Source organism: Simochromis diagramma, unplaced genomic scaffold, assembly GCF_900408965.1.
Source record: "Simochromis diagramma unplaced genomic scaffold, fSimDia1.1 OVJJ01000685.1, whole genome shotgun sequence".
Lineage (NCBI taxonomy): Eukaryota > Metazoa > Chordata > Actinopteri > Cichliformes > Cichlidae > Simochromis > Simochromis diagramma.
Window position 1 is genome coordinate 17,826,663 of NW_024387477.1, and position 22,646 is coordinate 17,849,308.

General features: G+C 39.4%; 1 protein-coding gene across 1 annotated transcript; it reads right to left on the reverse strand.

Annotated features, from left to right (window-relative positions):
- Nucleotides 1–17,504: 17,504 nt before the first annotated feature.
- LOC120724295 (E3 ubiquitin-protein ligase TRIM68-like) lies at nt 17,505–20,384 on the reverse strand. Its single transcript, XM_040016409.1, has 3 exons — nt 20,213–20,384; nt 18,387–20,043; nt 17,505–17,554 (listed from the first exon to the last, which is right to left on the reverse strand). Exon 2 carries the CDS (start codon nt 20,039–20,041, stop codon nt 18,407–18,409), a length of 1,635 nt encoding a protein of 544 aa, XP_039872343.1. The 5' UTR covers nt 20,042–20,043; nt 20,213–20,384; the 3' UTR covers nt 17,505–17,554; nt 18,387–18,406.
- Between the last annotated feature and the right edge of the window lie 2,262 nt (nt 20,385–22,646).

A 22,646-nucleotide genomic window follows, 5' to 3' on the forward strand; every position in this document is an offset into this window, starting at 1 on the left:
TACCCAACCCATTCTTTTATCCTGGGGTGTATTTTGTCAAGATGTCCTTGACAGTGTTGTGTGACACACCAGGTTCTGGCATCATTTTAATTGGTGTCATTTAACCTAAACAACCTTTTTCCAGTCATGTTTGAATAATTTTTATTGCATTGATCTAGCCAAGCACGTTTTGGTGTGCACACATAATCAAGTATTTTAGGTGCTTTAAACCTTCCACTTCTGCAGTTTTTTCCTGTGGGCTTTGTCCTGTTTTAGAGACATACAATATCTCATAATGGTTAGTATTGCACCAACATCAAAATACACCTTGGCTCATGAGGCAACAGGACGAAACCACTGCCAGACCAGAATTCATGGCCTCTTTATGTTTTCATATTAGTAATTCTCATAACATGAGAATTGAAGACATAATTGCTAATAATAAATAAGGCCATGATACCTGCACTTAACAATGTGAACAAAACACTGCCCTCTGCTCTGGCCCTGTGTTTACAATATTAACTTGAATGTATGGAATTAGGGCGGCTCGATTATGGCAAAAATGATAATCACGATTATTTTCACTGAAGTTGAGATCTCGATTATTTGACGATATTTATTTAACAATAACAATGTATTGAATAATGACTTTAAAGATTAACAAAAAATAATATAAAATAGTGTAGAAATACTGATAACAGTGCAAATGTTAGCAATATAAGAAATAAATGAAAAATGTAAACATCTATGTTTAGTGAACTTTGCAGTGTTGCTCTGTGGTGCAGCTACGACACCGTAGCAGAGTTTACACACTGTGTCTACTTGATCCACGTCTGACTGAACCCATAATGTTTCCACCCCACTGAAGTTTTTTTTACCTCTTTTCAACCAACGGCAGTCACTCTCCTCTCCAAATAACTTCTGCGTAGCTTTCCGAGCTTAATCAGCGGTCCCCAACCCCCGGGCCTCGGACCGGTACCGGTCCGTGAGTCGTTTGGTACCGGGCCGCGAGAGTTGAGGCTCAGGTGTGAAATGTATAGTTTTCAGGGTTTTTATCGGTTTTCAGCGTTATTTTGTTATCGTTTTTATCGTTAACTCGGTTTTCCTGGGTCTTTTCACGTGTGTTATGAATAAATTTTCTTTTTTTGGTACCGGTACTAGTTTTATTTTGTTGTATTTATCCACGACACCTTCAAGGCCGGTCCGTGAAAATATTGTCGGGCATAAACCGGTCCGTGGCGCAAAAAAGGTTGGAGACCGCTGCTCTTAATTGTTGTGATGCGTGTTGGAAATGCAGAGAGGTGCGCTCGATTTGCCACACGGAGCAGCGGGAGAGTAAAGCACGAGGGAGGGGCTAATAATCGGCTCAGTCATTTTTAATGATCGTTGAAATCGAGATTAAAATTCGATTAATTGAGCAGCCCTATATGGAATGCAAAGGCCAAGTGTGAGCTATAACCTTACAAATACAAATAACTCATTTGAGAATAGTATAGAAAGCGTATTTGATGTAGTTCAGAAGAGCCATCAGCTGTGTGTTATTGAATTTATTCATTATAAAAATGGTATAAAATGAAGGTTTGGAGCTTTGAAGTTAATTTCTGTTGACAGCTCTTTCCTCCTTGCATCCCCTCCTGATACGTGCCTCTATAGTAAAACATATAATTATCTTTGAGCCTACATTACCATCAGAATGTATGTTGTGACTGAATTGCATTTAAATGAATTCATGGTGTATATTTATGAGCACTGCAGCTGCATAAAACACTGGAGCAGAGAAGATTCAGTCCATGCCTTAATTCAAATGTTTTTCATTGCCCTTGATATTTTTACTGTCATAGCAGTCAAATCCCATAAACTGCATGGAGAAATAATCACCGAGATTCTGAAAGTTATGTAAAAATAAAAAAAAATTGACTTGCTCACTGATGCGTTGATGTTTTATGTCTCTGAACGGATCTTTATCTGCTTCAGTTGGATGGACACAAGGTGATCTAAGTGTGTTTTTTCATAGATGACTGAGACGTTTGGCTATTCTGCCTGCGAAGACTAATTTTCTCTTGAAACACTCTTTCAGATGCACATGAGTTCACCTGTGTCCCGATTTTCTGCTGTTAAACATAGTCATATCTTTATAACGAGCTCTAATGATCTATGCATTTACACGGCTAATTTACTTCAAACGAAAAAGTTCTATGGAGCAGACAAATTGTGCAATAGAAAATATGGTGCAACGCAGAATTATCAATCATTTTAACAGGCGGACTGGAGAAAACGGATTGTAATACGATAATGAAGTGACACTGGTTCCTTTAACATCAACATGCTAATTTGGTCTAGCTGATGCTACAAAACAACCCCAGCATTTAATTTCAGGATTCAGAAGGATGGAAAACACCACTTCAGACATAATGACAGAGTTTTGACATTGTGAAATGAATGGAATGGGATTTGTGTCTGAAATTATGCATCAGGGTATGTTTTTGTTTCTTCGTTAGATGTGACACAATGACAATGCTTCATGATACCTCCTTTTTTGTGAAATTTTAAGAAGTTAAGTAAATACCATCACAATTTTCCAAAGCTTCTAAATTGCAATAAGTATTTTTTGTCATTCACTCAAGAAAAACATAACTATGAATTCCTGCAAAGTTTAATTTACAATGACAAGCAAAGGCTTTACTTCTTCCTACATTTTCTTTTATCCCCGTATCTGTATTAAGACTAACTTCATTGAGTGATTCATATTATTCTATAATTTTCTAAAATATATGTTAGTGTACCTTGAACTGGGTTATCATAATACTGTGTTGCCCATGGGTCTTTAATCTCCTCAGTCATACAGGCCAGGAATCAGTTGATGACCACCTAGTCAGGAAAATGTGTATTCTTAGACCAGTTGTGAGTGGTTGCTGGTAAATACTGTGAAGTATATTGGTCAGTGATCCAATGGTAACCAGATGTATTCAGTTACGAGTTATGAGTAGTTGTGTGAAGTTGCTTTGCTGTATACTTTGCTGCACTGTAAACCTCCTTTTGATTGTTTTGGTTGCTAGTATATCCCCCATAGTTTGTCTGCAAACACTCTCCAGCCACTCACTGTGGTTGTGAAACTGTACAGAACGCCTGCTGGTTAGTAAGTATTTGCAGACTAGTCAGCATCTTCCATGCAAAGTTGATGGCTGACAATCTGCTTGCAACCAAAGCAATCCAAAGGAGACATCTGGTGCAACACTCTCTTTGCAACAGATTTCTACCTCAAGAAACTACTTGCCAACCAGTCAGGGAATACATTATTTTCCCCAGAGGCATTAGCTACATTACAACCATTATTCATACACAGATTAAAAATGTTCAGTAGCTAAAGCAAAAATCACAAAAATGGAATGCATTTTAACAATTTTCCTTGTTGCCTAATTGAATTCAGTCATGGCTGATCTCCACCAGCGGTCTCAAAAATATAATGTACATGTTGTTTAAAAAAAGCAAAAAAAAAAGAAGCTAATTGCACATGACAGCACAAATATGTCTGTTGAGCCTGGCTGTACGCCACCATAACCTCATCTTGCTCCCTTTTACACTGTTTGGAATCCCCAGGAGAATGTTTCTGCCCACCTCCAATCCCAGTAGCTCTGCCGTGCAGTGTAGGCAATTCAGGTTAAGCTCTTTGGAGAAAAAACACACATCCATCTGCCTGGACACAGATGGAGAGAGGAGACACATATTTTATCTGTGTATCAAAAAAGCACAAAAACCTGACAGAGTAGAGCTAGAGGGGTAAATAAAAAACAACAACTTTGCAGGGGTTGTTTTGGGCAGGAAAGGTTTGCTGTGGCACACATACATGCTGTTTTTGAGACCTAGAATTTCTAACTGTGTACAAGACTAGTCTGTATTCCTTTTTCTCTTTCACAAACTCTGATGTTTTGGCCCTCATGTTTCGTTTCTTTATCCGTTTTAATGTCTCGGATGCCAAAGATCAGCTTGCAGACTGACAGCAAAAATATCAAATCAGGAACAGAACACGAACTGACACTTCGCTGGCTCTGTCATGTGGCACCAGAGAGAGTGAGAGAGAAATCCCAGACAGATGGATGGTGATGGGCTGCAGACATCTTAGGAAGGAAAGACTGATGCAGTCAGTAAAAATTTGTGCGTAGGTGTGTTTGATGTAACCCCAGACAGTTGCACTACAGAGACAGACTTTTTGGTGAGAAATACAGGTGCAAGCTCAAGCATGCTTCAGTACTTGCATTAGTATTCCCAAGTACAGTGAGGGGAAGATTTTGATAAGGACTCGGTTCTCTACAAAGGAAAGCAACAGTCATTTTAAAGAGCTGTGTTTTCAGACATTGGGATGGCAGTGGGAGTGAATGCATCTTGAGGTAAATTTGTCTTGATCGATAAGTCAGCTGACGGTTAAAATGGAAATGCAAAGACAGGAGTCAAATTCTACTTTGGTCATTTTGCATTCTGAATGTGACGATTTGTTACTATTATGTGCTGCAGTGCAGTTTTCCTGACAAATATTTCCTGCATGTGATTGTGCCTGTAACACCACCTCTTATTTTTCATTTTTTGTTTGTTGCTTGCAGGGAGTAGGAGGAGGGCATGACTTCAAATGACACCTTTATTTGAGTTTTTCCATCTTTTACTTGAGAGAAAATTGATAATTTGATTCCATGTTAAGACTGTCGGCAGAGAAACAGACTCAAATTTCATGATCAGTGAAAAGAAAACTGTCAGTTATGTTTGCAGAGCTCCAGACAACTTTTGGGAGGAAAATTGCTTCAAGTGTGGTTCCAGAAAGAGCTGAGTAAATTCTAATGAAAATATACACTCTCAACCATATTTGTTATATCAGCTGCATTTTAACTTAACTTTTAACTTGATTAGATCAGCCAGTTACATAACAGCAACTCAGCACATTAAAGCATGCTAACATTCTCAAGTTCAAACTGAGCATGCTAGAGGTTAGAGGAGACTGGTCAGGCTGTTTTAGGCTGATATGAAGGCAATAGTAATACCCATTCATTACAGCCAAGGCATTCAGAAGAAGATCTTTAAATGCACAACGCATCAAACCTTGAAGCAGATGGGATACAGCAGCAGAAGACTGCACCAGGTGCCACTCCAATGAGTCCTGATTCTTGCAGCGACATTTGGATGGTTGGGTCAGAATTTGGCGTAAACAACATGAAAGCATAGATCCATCCTGCCTTGTATCAACAGTCCAGACTGCTGCTGGCGGTGTAATGGTGTGGGGAATATTTTATCAGCCCCTTAGTACCTATGAAGCATTCCTTAGCCACAGCCAACGTGATTGTTGTTGTTAGCCATATCCATCCCTTTATGAATATAGTATATCCATCTTTTGATGGCTGCTTCCAGTAGAATAACCCCACATGACACAAAGCCCATTTCAGACTGGTTTCTTGAACGTGATAATCCTCTCCACTGTCACCAGATTTCAATCCAAGAGAGCACCTTTGGGATGTAATGGAGACTCACAACATGGGTGTACCCAACCCAGTTCTAAGAAGGTGTACCTAATAAAATGGTCAGTGAATCTATAAATGCAGTGCTAGCTGAGCCAGCAGTAGTTAGGCCAGAAGTGTAACCATGACTACAGGGTGGTCCATTTATATGGATACACCATAATAACATGGGAATGGTTGGTGATATTAAAGTCCTGTTTGTGGCACATTAGTATATGTGAGGGGGCAAACTCCTCAAGATGGGTGGTGACCATGGTGGCCATTTAGAAGTCGGTCATCTTGGATAAAACTTTTGTTTTTTCAATAGGAAGAGGGCCATGTGACACATCACACTTATTGGTAATGTCACAAGAAAAACAATAGCGGTGGTTTTGTTTGTTAACATCACCATTCACATAAAAGTGAATGCCGTGCTTTTTTCAAATCTTAAAAATGAACATAAATAAAGAAAGACGTATGTGAACCTTAAGGAAACTACAAAAGAAGGGGTTAAATGATATACAGTGGAACCCCGACTTACGAGTACCCCGTTTCACGAAAAATTCAAGTTACGAAGGCACTGAACGGCAATATTTCTGCCCGTGTTACGGCAAAATGCCCGAGTAACGAAATCCGCTGGCTGTGATTGGCTGAGCCTACAATGCCCACAATGCCTTCCGAATCATGTGACAAACCCTTGGCTTCCGTACTTGCGGTTCGCTGTTCCACTTGAACGACGTATTGTTGTTCTAGTTAGCAATTAGCCCATAGCCTATCGTTCAGCATCGCCTCACTGAAAACACGCAATGGGTGCTTCGACTTACGAAAATTTTTGACTTACGAAAGACCCTCAGGAACGAATTAATTTCGTAAGTCAGGGTTCCACTGTTGTTTGCGTTCTCTAACATATCATTAATGTGAAATTTGGCATAACCAGCAAGGTAACTCTAAAATAGAAAGTGACAAGATTCAACAGTAATACTGAAATACACTCTCACATACAAGTTGGCATAATGAATCATGACATGTAAACAAACAGAAAACAACAGGTAATGCTGCAAAATAGACTTGTGACTACATATAAATATTAGCAAGGTTTAAACATGAGAGAATTTCTGACTCCCATGTTTTGGATGAACATGCTGAACAAAATTTCAGGAATACCACGAGCACAAAACCTAGATTATGGAAAGAGGAAGGTATCCAGCTCTTCTTGGCTGCAAAAATAACAAAAGCACAACAGATAGAAAGAGATATAACACACTCAAAGGAAAGGCATGTAAAAATGAACTGTTTGCAGAAGACAATGCTCCATGCGCCCTTGTCTATTAGTGAATGGGGAAACACTCAGCTGAATAAAACTGAATTAACATTGCTCACAAACACATTATAGGGCTGGTCTTGGCAAAAATATAGACCCAAGCCATAACAGTGATATAAAGGCTGAAATGCATCCATAAATGCATGAAGCCAATTTTATGTCAATGCCAGTGTTGGCAACTTTCTTTGCATCCTGATGTGCAGTAGTTACACAGCAGAAAAAAGAAAGGAAAACCCAAAGAGCGCATGAACACATATTTGACTCAATACCGAGACTGAAAAATACAAGCAAAATCAAAGCCTTAGCACTACTGATGCACCATGTGAGGTGATTTACATGATATTAGCATACATTTGTGTGCATAATAGGGGAGCACTTTACATATCCTAACTCTAGGTGAATTGAGAATCTGTTGTAGTTTATAGTTCAGGGGAAAATTTAGCCACATTTGCAACAAGGTATTTATTACCATAATTCATGCTTAGAGTTACACTGTAAGAAAAAGTCCTAATACAAAAGTATTTTACTGTGTATTTTACAGTTCTGTTCTTCTAGAATATCATTAAATTTACATAAATAGACTGATTTCACATTTCAAATGTAAATTAACGTAAAATCACTGTAATGTAATAAAACATAATTTTCTTGTTTTTTAAATGTATCTGTCTGTACATATGCATATTTAGATTGTTAAAATACATTCACAAATGTATCATGATTTCACAAATATTTGTCTGTTATTTGAAAGATTGAACTATGCTATGGAAAAATATGTGAAATGATTCCTATAAACTTTTTTAACATCAAATAATTATTAATATTATTGCTATTTAGGGCGATCGTGGCTCAAGAGTTGGCAGTTCACCTTGTAATCAGAAGGTTGCCGGTTCGAGCCCCGGCACGGACACTCTCGGTCGTTGTGTCCTTGGTCAAGACTCTTCACCTACTGGTGAGGGGCCGATGGCAGCCTCGCCTCTGTCAGTCTGTCCCAGGGCATGCAATCCATTATTATTTAAACCAACTGTTAACTGCATATTTCTGTACATTTAAGTATTATGATTCATATTGCCACATTCATTGACCTTGTTTATAGGTAATTTCATTGTTTAATCATATTAAAATGTTCCTAATTTAATGTTTAAAAGCACTTGAAAAAGGCAAAATCCCATGTAAAATTAGCACAACAAACTCTATTTTCATTACTGAAAATAACCGTATTTTTATGAGAAAGTTATTTTCTGGTATTATTTTGGCGCCCCAGCTGATTTTTTTTAACAGTGTATAAAAAGGAAGTATTTAAACTTCAGTATGTGTAACCAGCCATGAGTGAAAGCGCTGGTTTTAAGTGAATAGATATGTGTTTATATGTCTTTTTGTCAAATTAATTTATACATTTGGCAACAAGGAAAGGAAAAACAGGCCTATATTTTCCATTGCAAATAAAGAGAGAGCACATAAAGGTCCCACCCAGGCTGGAGGGAAAAGCAGCTCATGGCTCTGCGCTCACTTTGCAGTGTGTAAAAAGCTAAAGACATTCAGAAAGCTTCTGACACAGTACTTGAGTCAGACAGAGCGAGGCATCCAGACAAAACAATATGAGAAAAAATGAGATTCTTACACTCATCATTTCTATGTATGCAGGAAGCATTTTATCGCTTATAAATCAAATATTTAACTGCATGTTTTAGGCTGCTAGGTCTTTCTTTAAGTTTACCTAAAACACACTGACAACGCAGATCTTGAGTTATAGTGGAACGTGTATCAATGGGAAGGCTGTGTTATTACAAGTGCCTCAGGTGCTGTGGATATAAAAAGTCTACACACTCCTGTTAAAATACAAGGTTTTGTGACACAGTAAAAATCTAATATTTTCAACTAGCTAAAAGCTATATTTTTAGTGGCCTCAAACCACTGTTCAACATTTTTCCCTGACCAGTGGGTGTGGTTTCCACAATACTGCAAACTGGCCCTCGTCTCTGGCAGTAATTATATTCATTTGCAGTCCTTTATATATCACATCATGCCCTTTTATAAAAAAAAAAAAAAAATCAGCATGTTCATTTTTGACAATTTAGGAAGAGTTGTTAAAAAACAACAACTTTATTTTACAAATATTGAAAAAATTTAAAAGCAATCATACATTATTTATCTTTTAAATAACTGAAAATTATCACACAACTCTCTGAAATCTGTATGTAACAAACAGAAAATGAACAAATAACAAACAGAAACAAGACAGTTATGTTCTCAGGCCAACGTGTTGTCTGAGCTCAGACCTGTAATGGCTTCTCATGCTGCTGTAGGTTATCAGTTAAATTGGCAAAGCATGAAAAGGCAGTTACGCACCATCATTCACACCAGGTGAAACTTGGAGAAGTAGATATGTAATCTATTACGAGCTGAGTTCTGTATTTATTGCAAAGCAGCAGGGACCAGTGTCTCCTAAGCTCATCTCACTTGAAAATAGCGACAGCTTTCCCTAATATTCTTGGCAGAGGAACACTAGCTGATATCTCACGACTGCTTGTCATTCTCTAGGATTTGGGGAACTCTTTGAAATTAATGTTGTGACTGTTATTCAAGCCGCTTTCAATAACTGGTTATTGGATCCGCCAAGCCCTCCACCTTTGAGTGTCACCTGAAAAGCTTAGGTATCTCAGTATTTTTCACAAGTGAGTGTAGGGTGAACTGGGAGATTGACAGATCGTTTATACTGGCATGTTGTGCCGAAGCGAGAGCTGGATGTTAAAGTGAAGCTGCTGACTTACAGGTCAGTATACATTTCCACCCTCAACTATAGTCACTAGCTCTAGGTAGCGATTGTGTCAATGGCTGGGAGGCAGGAAGATGGGAGCAGATGAGGAACCAGGACTCTGCCCTCATGTGCAAAGACAGACACTCACTCGGATCGTCACAGTTTGCAGAAGCAATAGCCAAAATTAGCTTCTTCCGAAAGGTGGCAGGGCTCAGCCTTAGAGACAGGTGGAGGAGCTCGATAGGGCCTCAAAGTAGAGGCACACAACCTTCATCTGGCTAAGATGCCTCCCGGGTACCTCATAGGTGAGATGTTCCACTGAGAACAGACCCCAGGCCAGACTCAGGACACTAGAGAGATTGTTTATCTTGGTTGGCTTAAAAACATCTTTATATACCACTGGATGAGCCAGTGGATGGATGGATATTACTCAAGCAGTTGCTGCATTGACTAATCTGTAATGTTCTGTTTCTAACTCTTATAAAAGAGAATAATAAAACAAGCGCATGAAAGCTTACGCAGTTATAAATCAGAATATCAGCTCAAACGCGTGAGGCAGATGTGGCTGATTTGCATTAAAGCCCAGACAGTTATGATACGATGAGTCATCTGAAGCTTCTGTGTGGCCATATTAATATATTTGAGATCTAGGAGCTCTTTAGCATTTCAGGATTGAAATGTTTTATTGATATGCAGAGCCTGTTTTTCTTATCTTTTTTTTAATCTAATTTGTTCTTTTGTAGTTCATTATATCCTCTTCCAGCTGTTGCTTTGGTTACTAGTAGGAAAAATCTATTCTGTGTGATGACTTTTACTTCAGATGTATGATGGTCAGACTTGTATTTAAATGAACTTAAGTGACATCTTTTGCAACAGGGAGAAAAGGTCATCTTTAAAAGATTTTCTTGTTATATGTGTGGCTTTAGCATATATATTATACCAGTGCAGAAATGATCAATACAATATATCGAAATTGGGTTTTTAGTTTCTGTTTACGCCAAATATCACTGTGTTGTCTCATCTAGGGGACTTCTTATCATCATCTTTAAAGCTCGGTGCTCTGCCCTTTGACTCTGCAAACAACAAAGACTCTCCCCACCTCACAGCTCCAACAGGCCACAGGAGAGTGTCACTCTTTGAAAGAAGAGAAAAACAGACTTCTCTCCTGTGTGTCACTAAAATCATGACGCCCTCTCTCATATGAGCAATAATGCCCGTATGTGTTTTCCTGTTTGGAATTAGAGTTCTTTATTTTTGGTTGTGCTTCCTGATTCACTGTAAATTAAATGCTTCCAGCATTAAATTACTGGTGTTGAGAGATAAACTCTAATCCTGTTATTTTGAGACAGTTTGAAAAAGTTGTTCTTTGTTGCTTTTGATTAACTTGCTTTAGCTTGCGGCTTTGCTTGTCTGGACTGTATGAAGGTCACGAGCCTGCCACCTGCCTTTTACCACGCCAACAGTCCCGCCAATCAAAAACTCATTTGCCTTTGGCTCTGACATACATGTTGATCTGTGATGAATTACCTTAGTATGCACCGTAGACTGTTTCAGTCTGTGTGCTATGTGTCACCAGTGAGCCTTATTTTAATCAAGGTCAGTGTGCTGTCTAATTCAAGAAGGGCTTTCTAATTAATTGCATTATGAACAGCTGAAAGGAGAAGGCCCTCAAGACAGAGAGGTGTTGCTCCATGTTCTCATCTGTTGAGGTGACACTAATTGGTCTGGATTTGCAACCTGGCAGAGATGTACCAGGGCTCTAAATTAACTAATATCAGTTATTTCAGGGGACAGGCAGCTTAGTGAAGGCGCTTTCAGTAAAGCCATCTCAAGAGTTCCTAACTCACCTGTCAAATAAAACCATCAGCAATTTCATTAAAAGTATTATTAGTGTGTTCTTTTTAATCAGAAGTCCATAAAGAGGTGGTGAATATGGATCGAAAACCCACATATCCATCTTTTCTTCAGTGTGGTGAGTAAATGCAGTGTTTTACTCATCAGATCTTGAGTATCATCCATTTAAATCTTGAACAATATTTTTTTGTGTGTGGTACTTTTAGATTAGAGACAGCCATCTTTCATTTATATATTTTGATAATACAACCAAGGTTGCTTTGAAATCATTAAAAAACATCTCTTCATTCTACCCCTACTTTCTATCTGTAGTTTAAATGTCATTAAATGTCCTCTGCTTCCCACGTTGCAGCATTTCTGTCTGAAATATGAATTTAGTAGAAGAGATTTGCACCTATGGCAGCAAATGGAGTGTAAATAACTAAGAGAAGGTGCGGCAGGCACATTTAAAAACGTGACCTTTGTGACAACAGCCTCAATCACAGAGTTACAGTACAACGTGACTCACCACAATTTGTGCGTAAGGGGAAACAGATGTGTTTGCCATGGCTTCGCATTTTATTTTCACTGTGTAAAAGCAATTTCTTGTTATTTATTAAGCACTTAAAAACAGCTTGCCATCGCGCCATCCACATTGTGACTTTTCCCAAACAGACAGGCTAGAAATACAGTGACTCTGTTTTGTACTTGGTGGTTTCAGTGGAAAGGTATGTGCGTGTGTGTCTGTGTGTCTGTGTGTGTGGTCTGCTCAGATTAAAGCCTGTCAGAAAGCCTTAAGATCAAAGCCTTTGTGGACCACAAATCTGATCTGTCACTGGAAAAGCCACACAATTTTGTCTCTTCCATCTTAGAGATAGAGAGAAAAGTCACTCAGCTGTTATTTTTCACTCTGTAGGTTTTCAAGTTATGAAATGTGCCATTAAGGCTGTATAAGAGCATCATTGTCCTGTTGTTACCTCTACATTTAATCACAGTGTTGCACAACCAACTGCAACAAATACTATGATTGCTCATATTTTTATTTAAATCAATGCTGCCATGTGTAATTCTTGAAAAAACTCAAAAATTTCAAGTCTGTAAAATAAATCGTTATCAGAGAAACTGACTTCATGTTGTGAAGCGGACTCGCTGATTTCATTGAATTTAACTGGCTAAGCAACAAAACTGCAGCATCGTTACTAGACACATGCTAGCAGGCTAAGCACTGTCAAACATATAGCGCAGCTTATGATCGAGGGCTTCTCTCAATGCTTACACTTACAACTACTATGATGCTGGGAGGAAACAGTTAGCAGGGTCCCAGTTGCTTATCAGCATCCAGTTATCCTGCACCAGCCCTCTATAGTACTTCTACGTGGCTAACAGTTTACCGAAGCACCTTTTTATTTGAAATGCTTGCCCACCCCGTCCATTTTCAGCTTGTCAACAGACAGTAGCTTGATGGTGTGACAGTGATGGCTGTAGATGGACTTGTTTACTGGAAAAAGGCTCCCTGGAGGAAACAACACTTTATTTTAATAACTCCAGTTTCATTGAAATTGTCTAAGTGCTGTGCTGCTACATGAGCTAGAAGTTGTTCCACAGCATACACTACAAGTGCAGAAAGTTCATGTTTTTACAGCAGTAACTGGGAGGCTAATAATAACCCAGTCAAAACACAGTGCTGAGCATTATTCCATCAGACTAATGAGTAGGCCCAGTAATGGCAGATCAATGATTACAGATGATTAGTGTTTCCGGGGATGGCCATGACTTCAGTCCCTGTAAGTTGTTGCTGCTTACTAACTTCAAGTCTCTCCCAAAAGGACGGACAGCTAAATAATGAAGGTCTACAATACAACAGCTGGAGCTGTGGATTTACTGGCTTAGAGGGTCTGATTCAGCATGCCTCGGGGTCGTCCGGCCTTAGTCAGAATGTCCTCCGGCTCTCTGAGGACGGCTGATGGAGCACCGACTCATTAACAGCACTGCAGATTTAGTCTTGTTAAGGGACCCTAATGGATAGATTTATCTCATTACATTTGGCACTTCACTGGATACACATACTGTTAGGAAAAGGCATGTGCACCAGCAGAAACACATTTGCACACGTCTACATGCACACACGCCTGCGCACACTGTGTAATTGTATTTTTCACCCAGTCCTTCACCAAGGTAGTGTAATGACAGAGCCCAGTATAATCAGAGATTATGCACTGCTCAAAAAAAATAAAGGGAACACTCGATCATCACGTATAACACAAAGTCATTATGTCAAGAACCATAAACCTTCGTGAATCAATTCCAGCCTTCTTTGACGCAAATGAAAGTGACAACAGGAGCTTATGAGAACCAACAACTAGAAGGGACTAGTTTAACAGGTGATAGTCAGAGACTATTGCTCTATCCATATCTGTCCACTAAAGGACCTCGTGGCATGCTCATGAATTCAGATTCTGAACTGCACAAGTAGGCAGCTGGAGGTAATTTTGCAGGGCTCTGACAGTGTTCCTCCATAAACAAAGGAGCAGATGCAGCTTTTGCAGCTGGGTTGATGCCGTTCAATAGCCATCTCCAGCTTTCTTTGTGTAACAGACCATATCCTGGTCTGGTGTCTTCTCCATGCTCCTCAGACTGTGTTAGGAGACACAGCAAACAGTCTTGTGACAATACGTCTAGCCGTGCCATTTCTGAAGAGCTGGACTACCCGTTTAACTTGAATTGGGTGCATCTACCTTTTAACGCTACCAGTAGTGACAAGGACACTGGAAAAAAGCAAACCCAGAGAATAATCAGTCAGTAGGCATGAGGAGAAAGTAATGGTCTGTGGCCACCACCTGCAAAATCATTCCCGTTTTAGGGGGTATCTTTTCGTTCCTTCTTCAGTGCACATGTTGTCACTTTCATTTGCACTAAAAGAGGTGAAATGGATTCACAATGGTTCATTCCTGACTAGAAAGACTGATATTCCTGTGGTTTAACTGACATTGTGTTACTAAGAAACATGGGGAAAACATCAGAAGACTGTTAAAATAGCCTGTCAACCTGAGAGGTCCAAGAGCTACTACACTAAAACTCTGTTATGCACATTTGACTTAAATAACAAATACATATTATTACAAATAATTATTAGTGTTATAAGTAAGGTACAAATAAACGGACAAATTCTTTCTTGCACTTGATGTTGCACATTAGAATGTGAAAAAATTGAAAATGCTTCCCACAGTGAATGCACATTAAAAAATATGTTTACAGTTTTAGATTTCAGTTTGTGGACACTTGCTTTTTTGCATGGTGTGTCTGGGAAAGAGGGAAATGGGTTTGTACCGCAAATATACAAGACAGATATTTTTCATGATGACACGAGAGGAAAAGCGAGGAGATCAGCAAACTCCCCCACAAACAACAGGGATATGTAACAAATTACATCTCAGTGTTTAGCTGTTGCTGAGATATTGCAGTTTGAATTAAAATGAGGGCCTGGCTGACCAACTGACACTGCCATTCCTATTAGTGTAAATGTAATCCAGCCCAATACATTATGAGACATCAGATGTATCTGTTAATTAAACTCATTTTAAACAATTCAAGCATTTAAGACAAAGGGAGGCACCAGTGTGGTTTCTATTCCAACAATACTGTCAGTTATTGTAGTTGCCAGGGATACATATAAATATAGGTTTTAATACTGGAAAGTAATTAAAATACTGTGAACATGTAGCTTTTCATTATTCATTCTTGCACTTCTCTTCACTATCATCGCTTTTCAAACAATGCAAAACAAAGGCTGCCTCGGGGCCTGGCACAAACTGCTTGAAGTGTTCTTTTTCCATTGGTATCAGCATTTCACAGCCATCCAGGATGGCCGTCTCTCTGCACTGCTGTTGTGGCTGAATAAAAGCAAGTGAACAGAATGAGCAGTTAAAAGCCTGTTGTGTGTGTTTAAAGAAAACTGTGTGTGTGTAGATGTGTGCCAAAGTGTTTCTGCTGGTGAAAATTCACTGGATCAATAACAAATACAGTGTGTTCTTGTTCAGCTTCAAAAATTTGATTGTGCCTTTTTTTGCACACTCTCTAGGACTAGTCTTTTAATTTGAAAATGCTGACAGGAACCTGACATTATCTGTTTCTCTTGAATTCTTTTTCTTGGGCATCCAATCAACAGACATATATTAAAGGCAATGAAAACTGGATTACTTCCGTATGCATTTAAAGTGCATCCATCCCAGCTACCATAGTGCAAGACGCCGTGTACACCCTGGACAGGCCACCAGTCTGACGCAGGGCTAACACAGACAGACAGCCACTGGGACTCATATTCACACCTATGGGTAACTTAGATTAACTAATTAACCTAACCCGCACAAACTCAGGGAGAACATGCAACCTCCACACAGAAAGGCCCCAGCCAGGTGTCTGCTTGCAGGAGTACCTGTATATGAGATGGTCTGTATATTTTAAACCCAGTGCCCTTTAACCACGAATGGTGTTGCAGTATGTCACGTCATAAGACTTCATTTGCAGTTAACATGTAACTACTGCACTATGGTCTACTCCGTTTCATTTGTTGTTACTAGGCATGTGAAAATATCAGACTTTTTCTTTTGTATCATTTTTTTTATTGATGCATCTATTTATTTTATTCCTGCTGTAATAATGGGAATTTCCAAACTGTAGAATCAATAAAGGCCAGCTTATCTCATCTTCATTTACTGTTGTACTGTTATTAATCATAATCCAGTGGTTACAATTTATAGTTACATACACATACACGCACACTAGAATATGAAGTAGCTGGGAAATATATGTTGGCACATTAAGCACAAGCTCTCTTAATTTTGAAAGCACTTTTGTTTATGCTACTCCATCTTAAATAAAATATTAAGTATTGTGTCTGGCAGAAAAAAGCTGTGTTTTCAATCCAAGTGATTTTATCATGCAACACGAGCACATTTTGGAAATACCATGCTGTCATTTGGAGCACAGCACGGCTGTGTATGTGATAACTATTAAAATCTTATCCCTGTGTTTGTGAAGCGCAGAATTAACAATATTTGGATTTTTCAAATTACTCCAGGGGAGAAACTTGATGCTACTTTGGAAGTAGTGGCTACAAAATTACTAAGTGTATGATGTGGGAATGTAAAACTGTCAAGAGAGTCTAATTTGTGTTTTCATTCTGCAAAGTGACAGATGCACTTTAATTGCATATTGTAGTAATTCAATTTTCATTGCTTTTAATATCTGTCAGCAGGATTTAGTTTATATGAATGTTTGTTGAGTGAATGCCTAAAGAAAATGTAAGAGAAACAGATCATAGTGTGTATGCTTTTCACAGATTTCACATATCATATGCAGTACATGTAATATCTAATCATTAAAGGAACGACAAAAGGCAAAAGAATTTAAAGTGACATGTTCAACAACTGTTCAAAAATCAGTCATCAATCAGTCAGTTGATCATTACATATTTTATATAATGTTTTGGCATCAATTATTAAATGTGTATCAAGTTGGCGCTTCAAGAAATACATAGACATAAAGTTAAAATTCAACATTAACAAGCAGTCAAACAGTCCATCCAGAAGGTGAATTGATTGATCTCTCCTACAGTAAACCTCTTTAGTGGCCAGACTATAGACATTATGACACCGTAGTATAGAAAATACACATTTATAAACTGTGATTAAAAAACAAACAAACAAATTTTTAAAGCGATAAGAGAAAACAGACTAATTTATACATTTCATTTGCTCACATTTTACCTTTTAAACTCTCTCTAAGCAGCTTTTGCAGAGCTGCACCTTGTGTGTTCTGCTGAAAGTTTACATCTTAATTCACTGACATTAATCGATGGAGAAATTCATTATTATCTAGCATCATGTGAGAGAAACTGACCATCATTTTATTTCAATGGATTTTGTATGCTATTGTTCAATTCAATTCAATTCAATTCAATTTTATTTATATAGCGCCAAATCACAACAAAAGTCGCCTCAAGGCGCTTCATAGATACAGAGAAAAACCCAACAATCATATGACCCCCTATGAGCAGCACTTTGGCGACAGTGGGAAGGAAAAACTCCCTTTTAACAGGAAGAAACCTCCGGCAGAACCAGGCTCAGGGAGGGGCGGGGCCATCTGCTGTGATTGGTTGCGGTGAGAGAAGGAAGACAGGATAAAGACATGCTGTGGAAGAGAGACAGAGGTTAATAACAGATATGATTCAATGCAGAGAGGTCTGTTAACACATAGTGAGTGAGAAAGGTGACTGGAAAGGAAAAACCCAGTGCATCATGGGAATCCCCGGCAGCCTACATCTATTGCAGCATAACTGAGGGAGGATTCAGGGTCACCTGGTCCAGCCCTAACTATATGCTTTAGCAAAAAGGAAAGTTTGAAGCCTAATCTTGAAAGTAGAGATAGTGTCTGTCTCCTGAATCCAAACTGGAAGCTGGTTCCACAGAAGAGGGGCCTGAAAACTGAAGGCTCTGCCTCCCATTCTACTTTTAAATACTCTAGGAACAACAAGTAGGCCTGCAGAGCGAGAGCGAAGTGCTCTAATAGGGTGATATGGTACTACAAGGTCATTAAGATAAGATGGGGCCTGATTATTTAAGACCTTGTATGTGAGGAGCAGGATTTTGAATTCTGGATTTAACAGGAAGCCAAAACAGGAGAAAGTCATGACCCCAAAATTCAGATGCAACAGATGTAACATGCCTGAAAAAAATTCTGAACACATTACTTTACAGTACCCCTTACACTGCTACAGCCACTTTGGCTCATAAAGACCATTTATTTAACCCTGAAACATGAAATGCTTCAGAGTATCACTTTTGCACAGAGGGCAGCAGATAGTGAATGTCTTAGGGACTGCATAGACATGAAGTTGTCTGTCTTCCAGGTGACACATTATGACACACAGTGCTGACAGCGATGGAGGGAAGAAACAAAATGACAGGCTGCAGTTTTAGAGGGGGGAAAATAGTGTTGGAATCACTCGCCAAGTCCAACTCACCATGTCAACCCCTTCAAACCTCACTTGTTGTTTCTGACAGGAGTGATGATCAGCGGGGCTGAGTTTTCAGCCCCATTAGTAGCACACGGACTGAAGAAGGGAAAGATCTTCTCTGTGAAGTTACATCCAGTAAAGGAGAAGATGCTAGCCCTCGTGTCCACATCATAAAAGGAAACCTGACCGTCCTCATAATCAACAAACACCCCGATCTTTTCAGGTACCTCCGTCACATGAAGATTTACAGGAGGGTCTGTATTGGCTGTGAACTCGTTTCCCTTTCTCAGCCAAATTGTCCAGTATCCATTCTTTGGACTCAGTCTTATGTCCCCCCTCCTGTTGATGGTTTGCTTTGCAACTCCTAAGTCCCACTGTGTTTTGTCTTTTACTTGAACCTCATAGTAAAATCTTCCTGAGGCGAAACCTTCTCTTGCCAAGACATTGTGAACACAATCAAACCTCTCTGGGTTCTTTGGGACACGCCTCCTTTGGGTTCCCCATGTGACTTGCTTCCCATCTTCAGAAATATAGAGATAAGAGTTTGCTGTGTCAGGATCCAGTGTCAGTTCCACAGCGTGCCGCCTGACTTCTTTAAAGTTGGGATCACAGAACATCCTTATTTCTCTTGTGACTGTTGCCTCCAGCGAGGCCATAACTTCCTGCATTTTAAACGGGTCGCAGCTAAGAGTCACATCAGACCAGTCCTTTACTTGAGGTGGAATGATGGTAAGTGAAAGGTAACTTTCAAGGAATCTGAAGGGGTCGTATGTGACTGAAATGTTGTCAAGCTGCTGGCTTTTCTGGGTTATTTGCATAATTTCACCCTTCAGTTCATTAATTAAGCCGTCTGCCTCTGCTTGCTTTTTTTTCTGCTTTGTCTCAATTACATCCGCTAGCTCAGCTTGGCCTCTTTTAATGTACTCCACCATAGCAGTCATGACATGTTCACTGCATGACAGTGCCTTCGCTGCATTATTTTTGTTAGCCTCCAGTGAGCGTTCAATTTCCCAAATTTTCTGCTGACGTTCATCGACCATCTTATTCGCGTCTTTTTTTTCTGATTCCAGCTGGTCTTTCCTCATTAGAGCCTCCTCCTCTAGAGTCACTATCTTATGCTGTTTATGGTCCCTGTCTTTGCAGGAATCACAGAGAAACATTTGATCCACGCTGCAAAACAAATCTAAAGGTTCACCGTGATCTTTGCAGATCCTGCTCTCCAGGTTTTCAACCGGGTGAATAAGCTTGTGTTTTTTTAAGGCCAAACATTTCTGATGAGGCTCGAGATGTATTTGACAATAGGACATCATACACACTAAGCAGGACTGCAGGGCTGGGCGCCTCGCCCCGGTGCAAAGCGTGCAGAGCACATTTCCATTTCCTGATTCTTCTGTGATATTAGCAGACTTTTCTTGAACTGATTTCACGAACTTTGCTGCCATTTCGGCTATGAAATGATTAACCCGAAGCTTTGGTCTGATGTTAAACTCCTCTTTGCACAACGGACATGATATTAATGGATTTGAGGTGTCCCAGTAGCCTGTGATACAATCAATACAGAAATTGTGCCCACAGGGAGTTGACACCGGTTTACTGAACACACTCAGACAGATGGAACAATGAAAACTCTCCTCAGCTATTAGACTTGCAGGAGAGGCCATGTCTAGAAGGAAAGATAGTGAAAGTCAGTAGAGTTTCAATATTAACTGTGAGATTACCAAGAAATTGTTTGTCTTTAAAATGATTTCCTAACTATCTGACCACCTGCCTAACCTATAAGACACGACCAAAAGACAAGAAACTTGGAAACTTAAAAAAAATTGCAAAATTACCTGTTGTATCAAGACTTTACTCGACTTCCAGCAGCATAAAAGACCGTTAAAACTGTGCAGCTCTTTTTTTCCTTTTAGTTTCTCTTTCACAGGTCACTCTGAGGCCACTCCCATTTCCTCATCTTCCTGCGACAAGTTAACCCATTGTGCGCACAAATATAGAGAGCATATAAATATATATATATATATAAATATATAAATCCCTTGTACTTCTGTTTTAGTGGTACAAATAATCAGCTTTTATTCTGTTTGGCATACTAGTAAGATGTTTAGATAGGTGTGTACTTAGCTATGTGGGCGCATGATGTGGGCGTACGCTGCATGCGTCATCTCTCTCATATCCTGTTTCCGTGTTCACGGTTGTGTATTTGTGAGTCTTTTCTGTGTAGATGTGAGCACATGGTGCAGCTTCAGCAGCTGATAATGAATTCAGTGACTGACTACCAGTGTGCAGTGTAATTTAAAGGGGTTTAGACTGACTAAACAATCAGGAGAATTATGGACACTAGAAAAATGAATGTGAAGGAGAATGGAGAATGATATATACTGACACACACACACACGTACCTATCACGATCGTCTTGAGTCTCGTCTTATTCAAGCCTCGACTCAATGCCCTGACTACCATAAAACATTTAAATGACATTTGAATCATCCAGTGTTTCCTTTGATCGGGGGCTGAGTGAAACTCTAGGACCCAGCACCTTAGCTTCCTCTGCATGATCCAGTGACCAGTTCATCACAGGATGAGAGTCAAAGTCTTTTCCTCCCTTCTTTTGTTTCTTCCCCATTATCCCCATTGCCCCCAAAACCTCCACCTCTAACATTGAATGCATTAATAACAGATCACATGAGCTGAATGTTTGAAGACACACACCTCCCTATTAGAATTGAATCCCTCTTGCAAGGTGTCTGCCCCGTTTTGAACTCAGTGTAAATCCAAAGTAAAGGCCTTGCCTCTACAGCACACCCTAGAGTCCAAGACAAAAACTGTAATACTGACTTAATGCTGGAGTACTGCTGTGCTATTACAGAACATGACACTAAAAAACAAACAAACTAAAACCATAAATGGTGTATCAAAAAGAATCTTCCAATTCCAAAAGGCTATACTTTTTAAAGTAATGGACAAAGAAGCTGGCAGTAATTGTTAAAATACATGACAATATATGAAGTGTTAGACACAAAACAGTGTCCACAAGTGCTCAATGTGTCTCCCTCCAGATGCACAGCATATGTTGTAATGGTAACATTTGTGCAATAATTTTGCAGCCACGCTTGGTTATTACCGCCTGATAGAATTAAAAATTCCAAGTTTGTTACACCAACAAGCCACGACTTGATTCCAGTGAGGGGGATTTGTAAATCTGATCTATTGCATCATGGCTGCATCAAGCAGCGAGGAGCATAATCTGCTCCATAATCTTTTCCAAATTAGGCTATTGTTGTTTACTTCAATAACACAAAACGGAGTAGTGAGCTGTACTCATTGTGTAATCTTAACACTATTTTGAATTTGAAACCACAGATAGGAAAGGTTTAAATAAAATTAAGGCTTTAAGATGACATTGTTTCCATACCCCGCCCCAAAAAGTCACCATAAACCCATTCATATAAAGTAGCACTCTTTTCAAAATAGACCTACTATGACCACCCATGATCAGCTCCATTTTCTTTTATCTTGGACTGGCAGAGAACCTTTTGTGAATCACAGCTCAAAATAAGGCTTATTTAGCTTTTACTGGGCTTTGGCACAGGCTCTGTGTTCAGCTTCGATGTGAATCAAACCATTTGAACTCCTCCACATTTCAGGCAGCTCTCTTCTCTTTGGCTGTCCTTCACAATCAAAAGACTTGGACAACAGTTTTGCTGTCCTAGCATCTAGAGCTTGGTACCTCAGATGAAAACACATCCCCTCACTGACACCACAGAGAACCAAAACTAGAAAAAAACGGAGCCTGTAGAGTAGTGTGGATCGGCCATTAGGCCACAAAGAAAATGAGCAACTGCTATTCTAACAACACGTTACAGAAAAAAGAAACAGAACAATAGGTAATTTAACAGATTTAAAAAAAAGATAAATAAAATTTGCCATGTTGTCTATAGGCTTTATGTACAGCAGCAATGCTCAAGAGAGGGAAGAAAGAAGACACTCTATTAACTCCATCATTCTAGTTTGTTTACTGCTTGGTCAGACCTGAGGGTTGTATTATTTTCAACCCCCAGACACAACACTACTGGAGGGAAGATAAATAATTAGTCATGAGATGAGTTTCTCCCTTCATCCATCAGCCTGGGGAACATGGCAACCCTAGGAGAACTGAAGCCAAATGAGAGTCCTCTCCCTGCAGTGTTTTCGTTCCCCAGACACTGTAGCTTTAGATTTACTCTAAGATAGCGTGACTTTGAAACACTCAAAAGTTTGCAAGGATGA

What these genes read in the sequence shown, in the direction of transcription:
- LOC120724295 (XM_040016409.1), bottom strand. Translation starts at nt 20,041, where the DNA reads ATGGCCTCTCCTGCAAGTCTAATAGCTGAGGAGAGTTTTCATTGTTCC.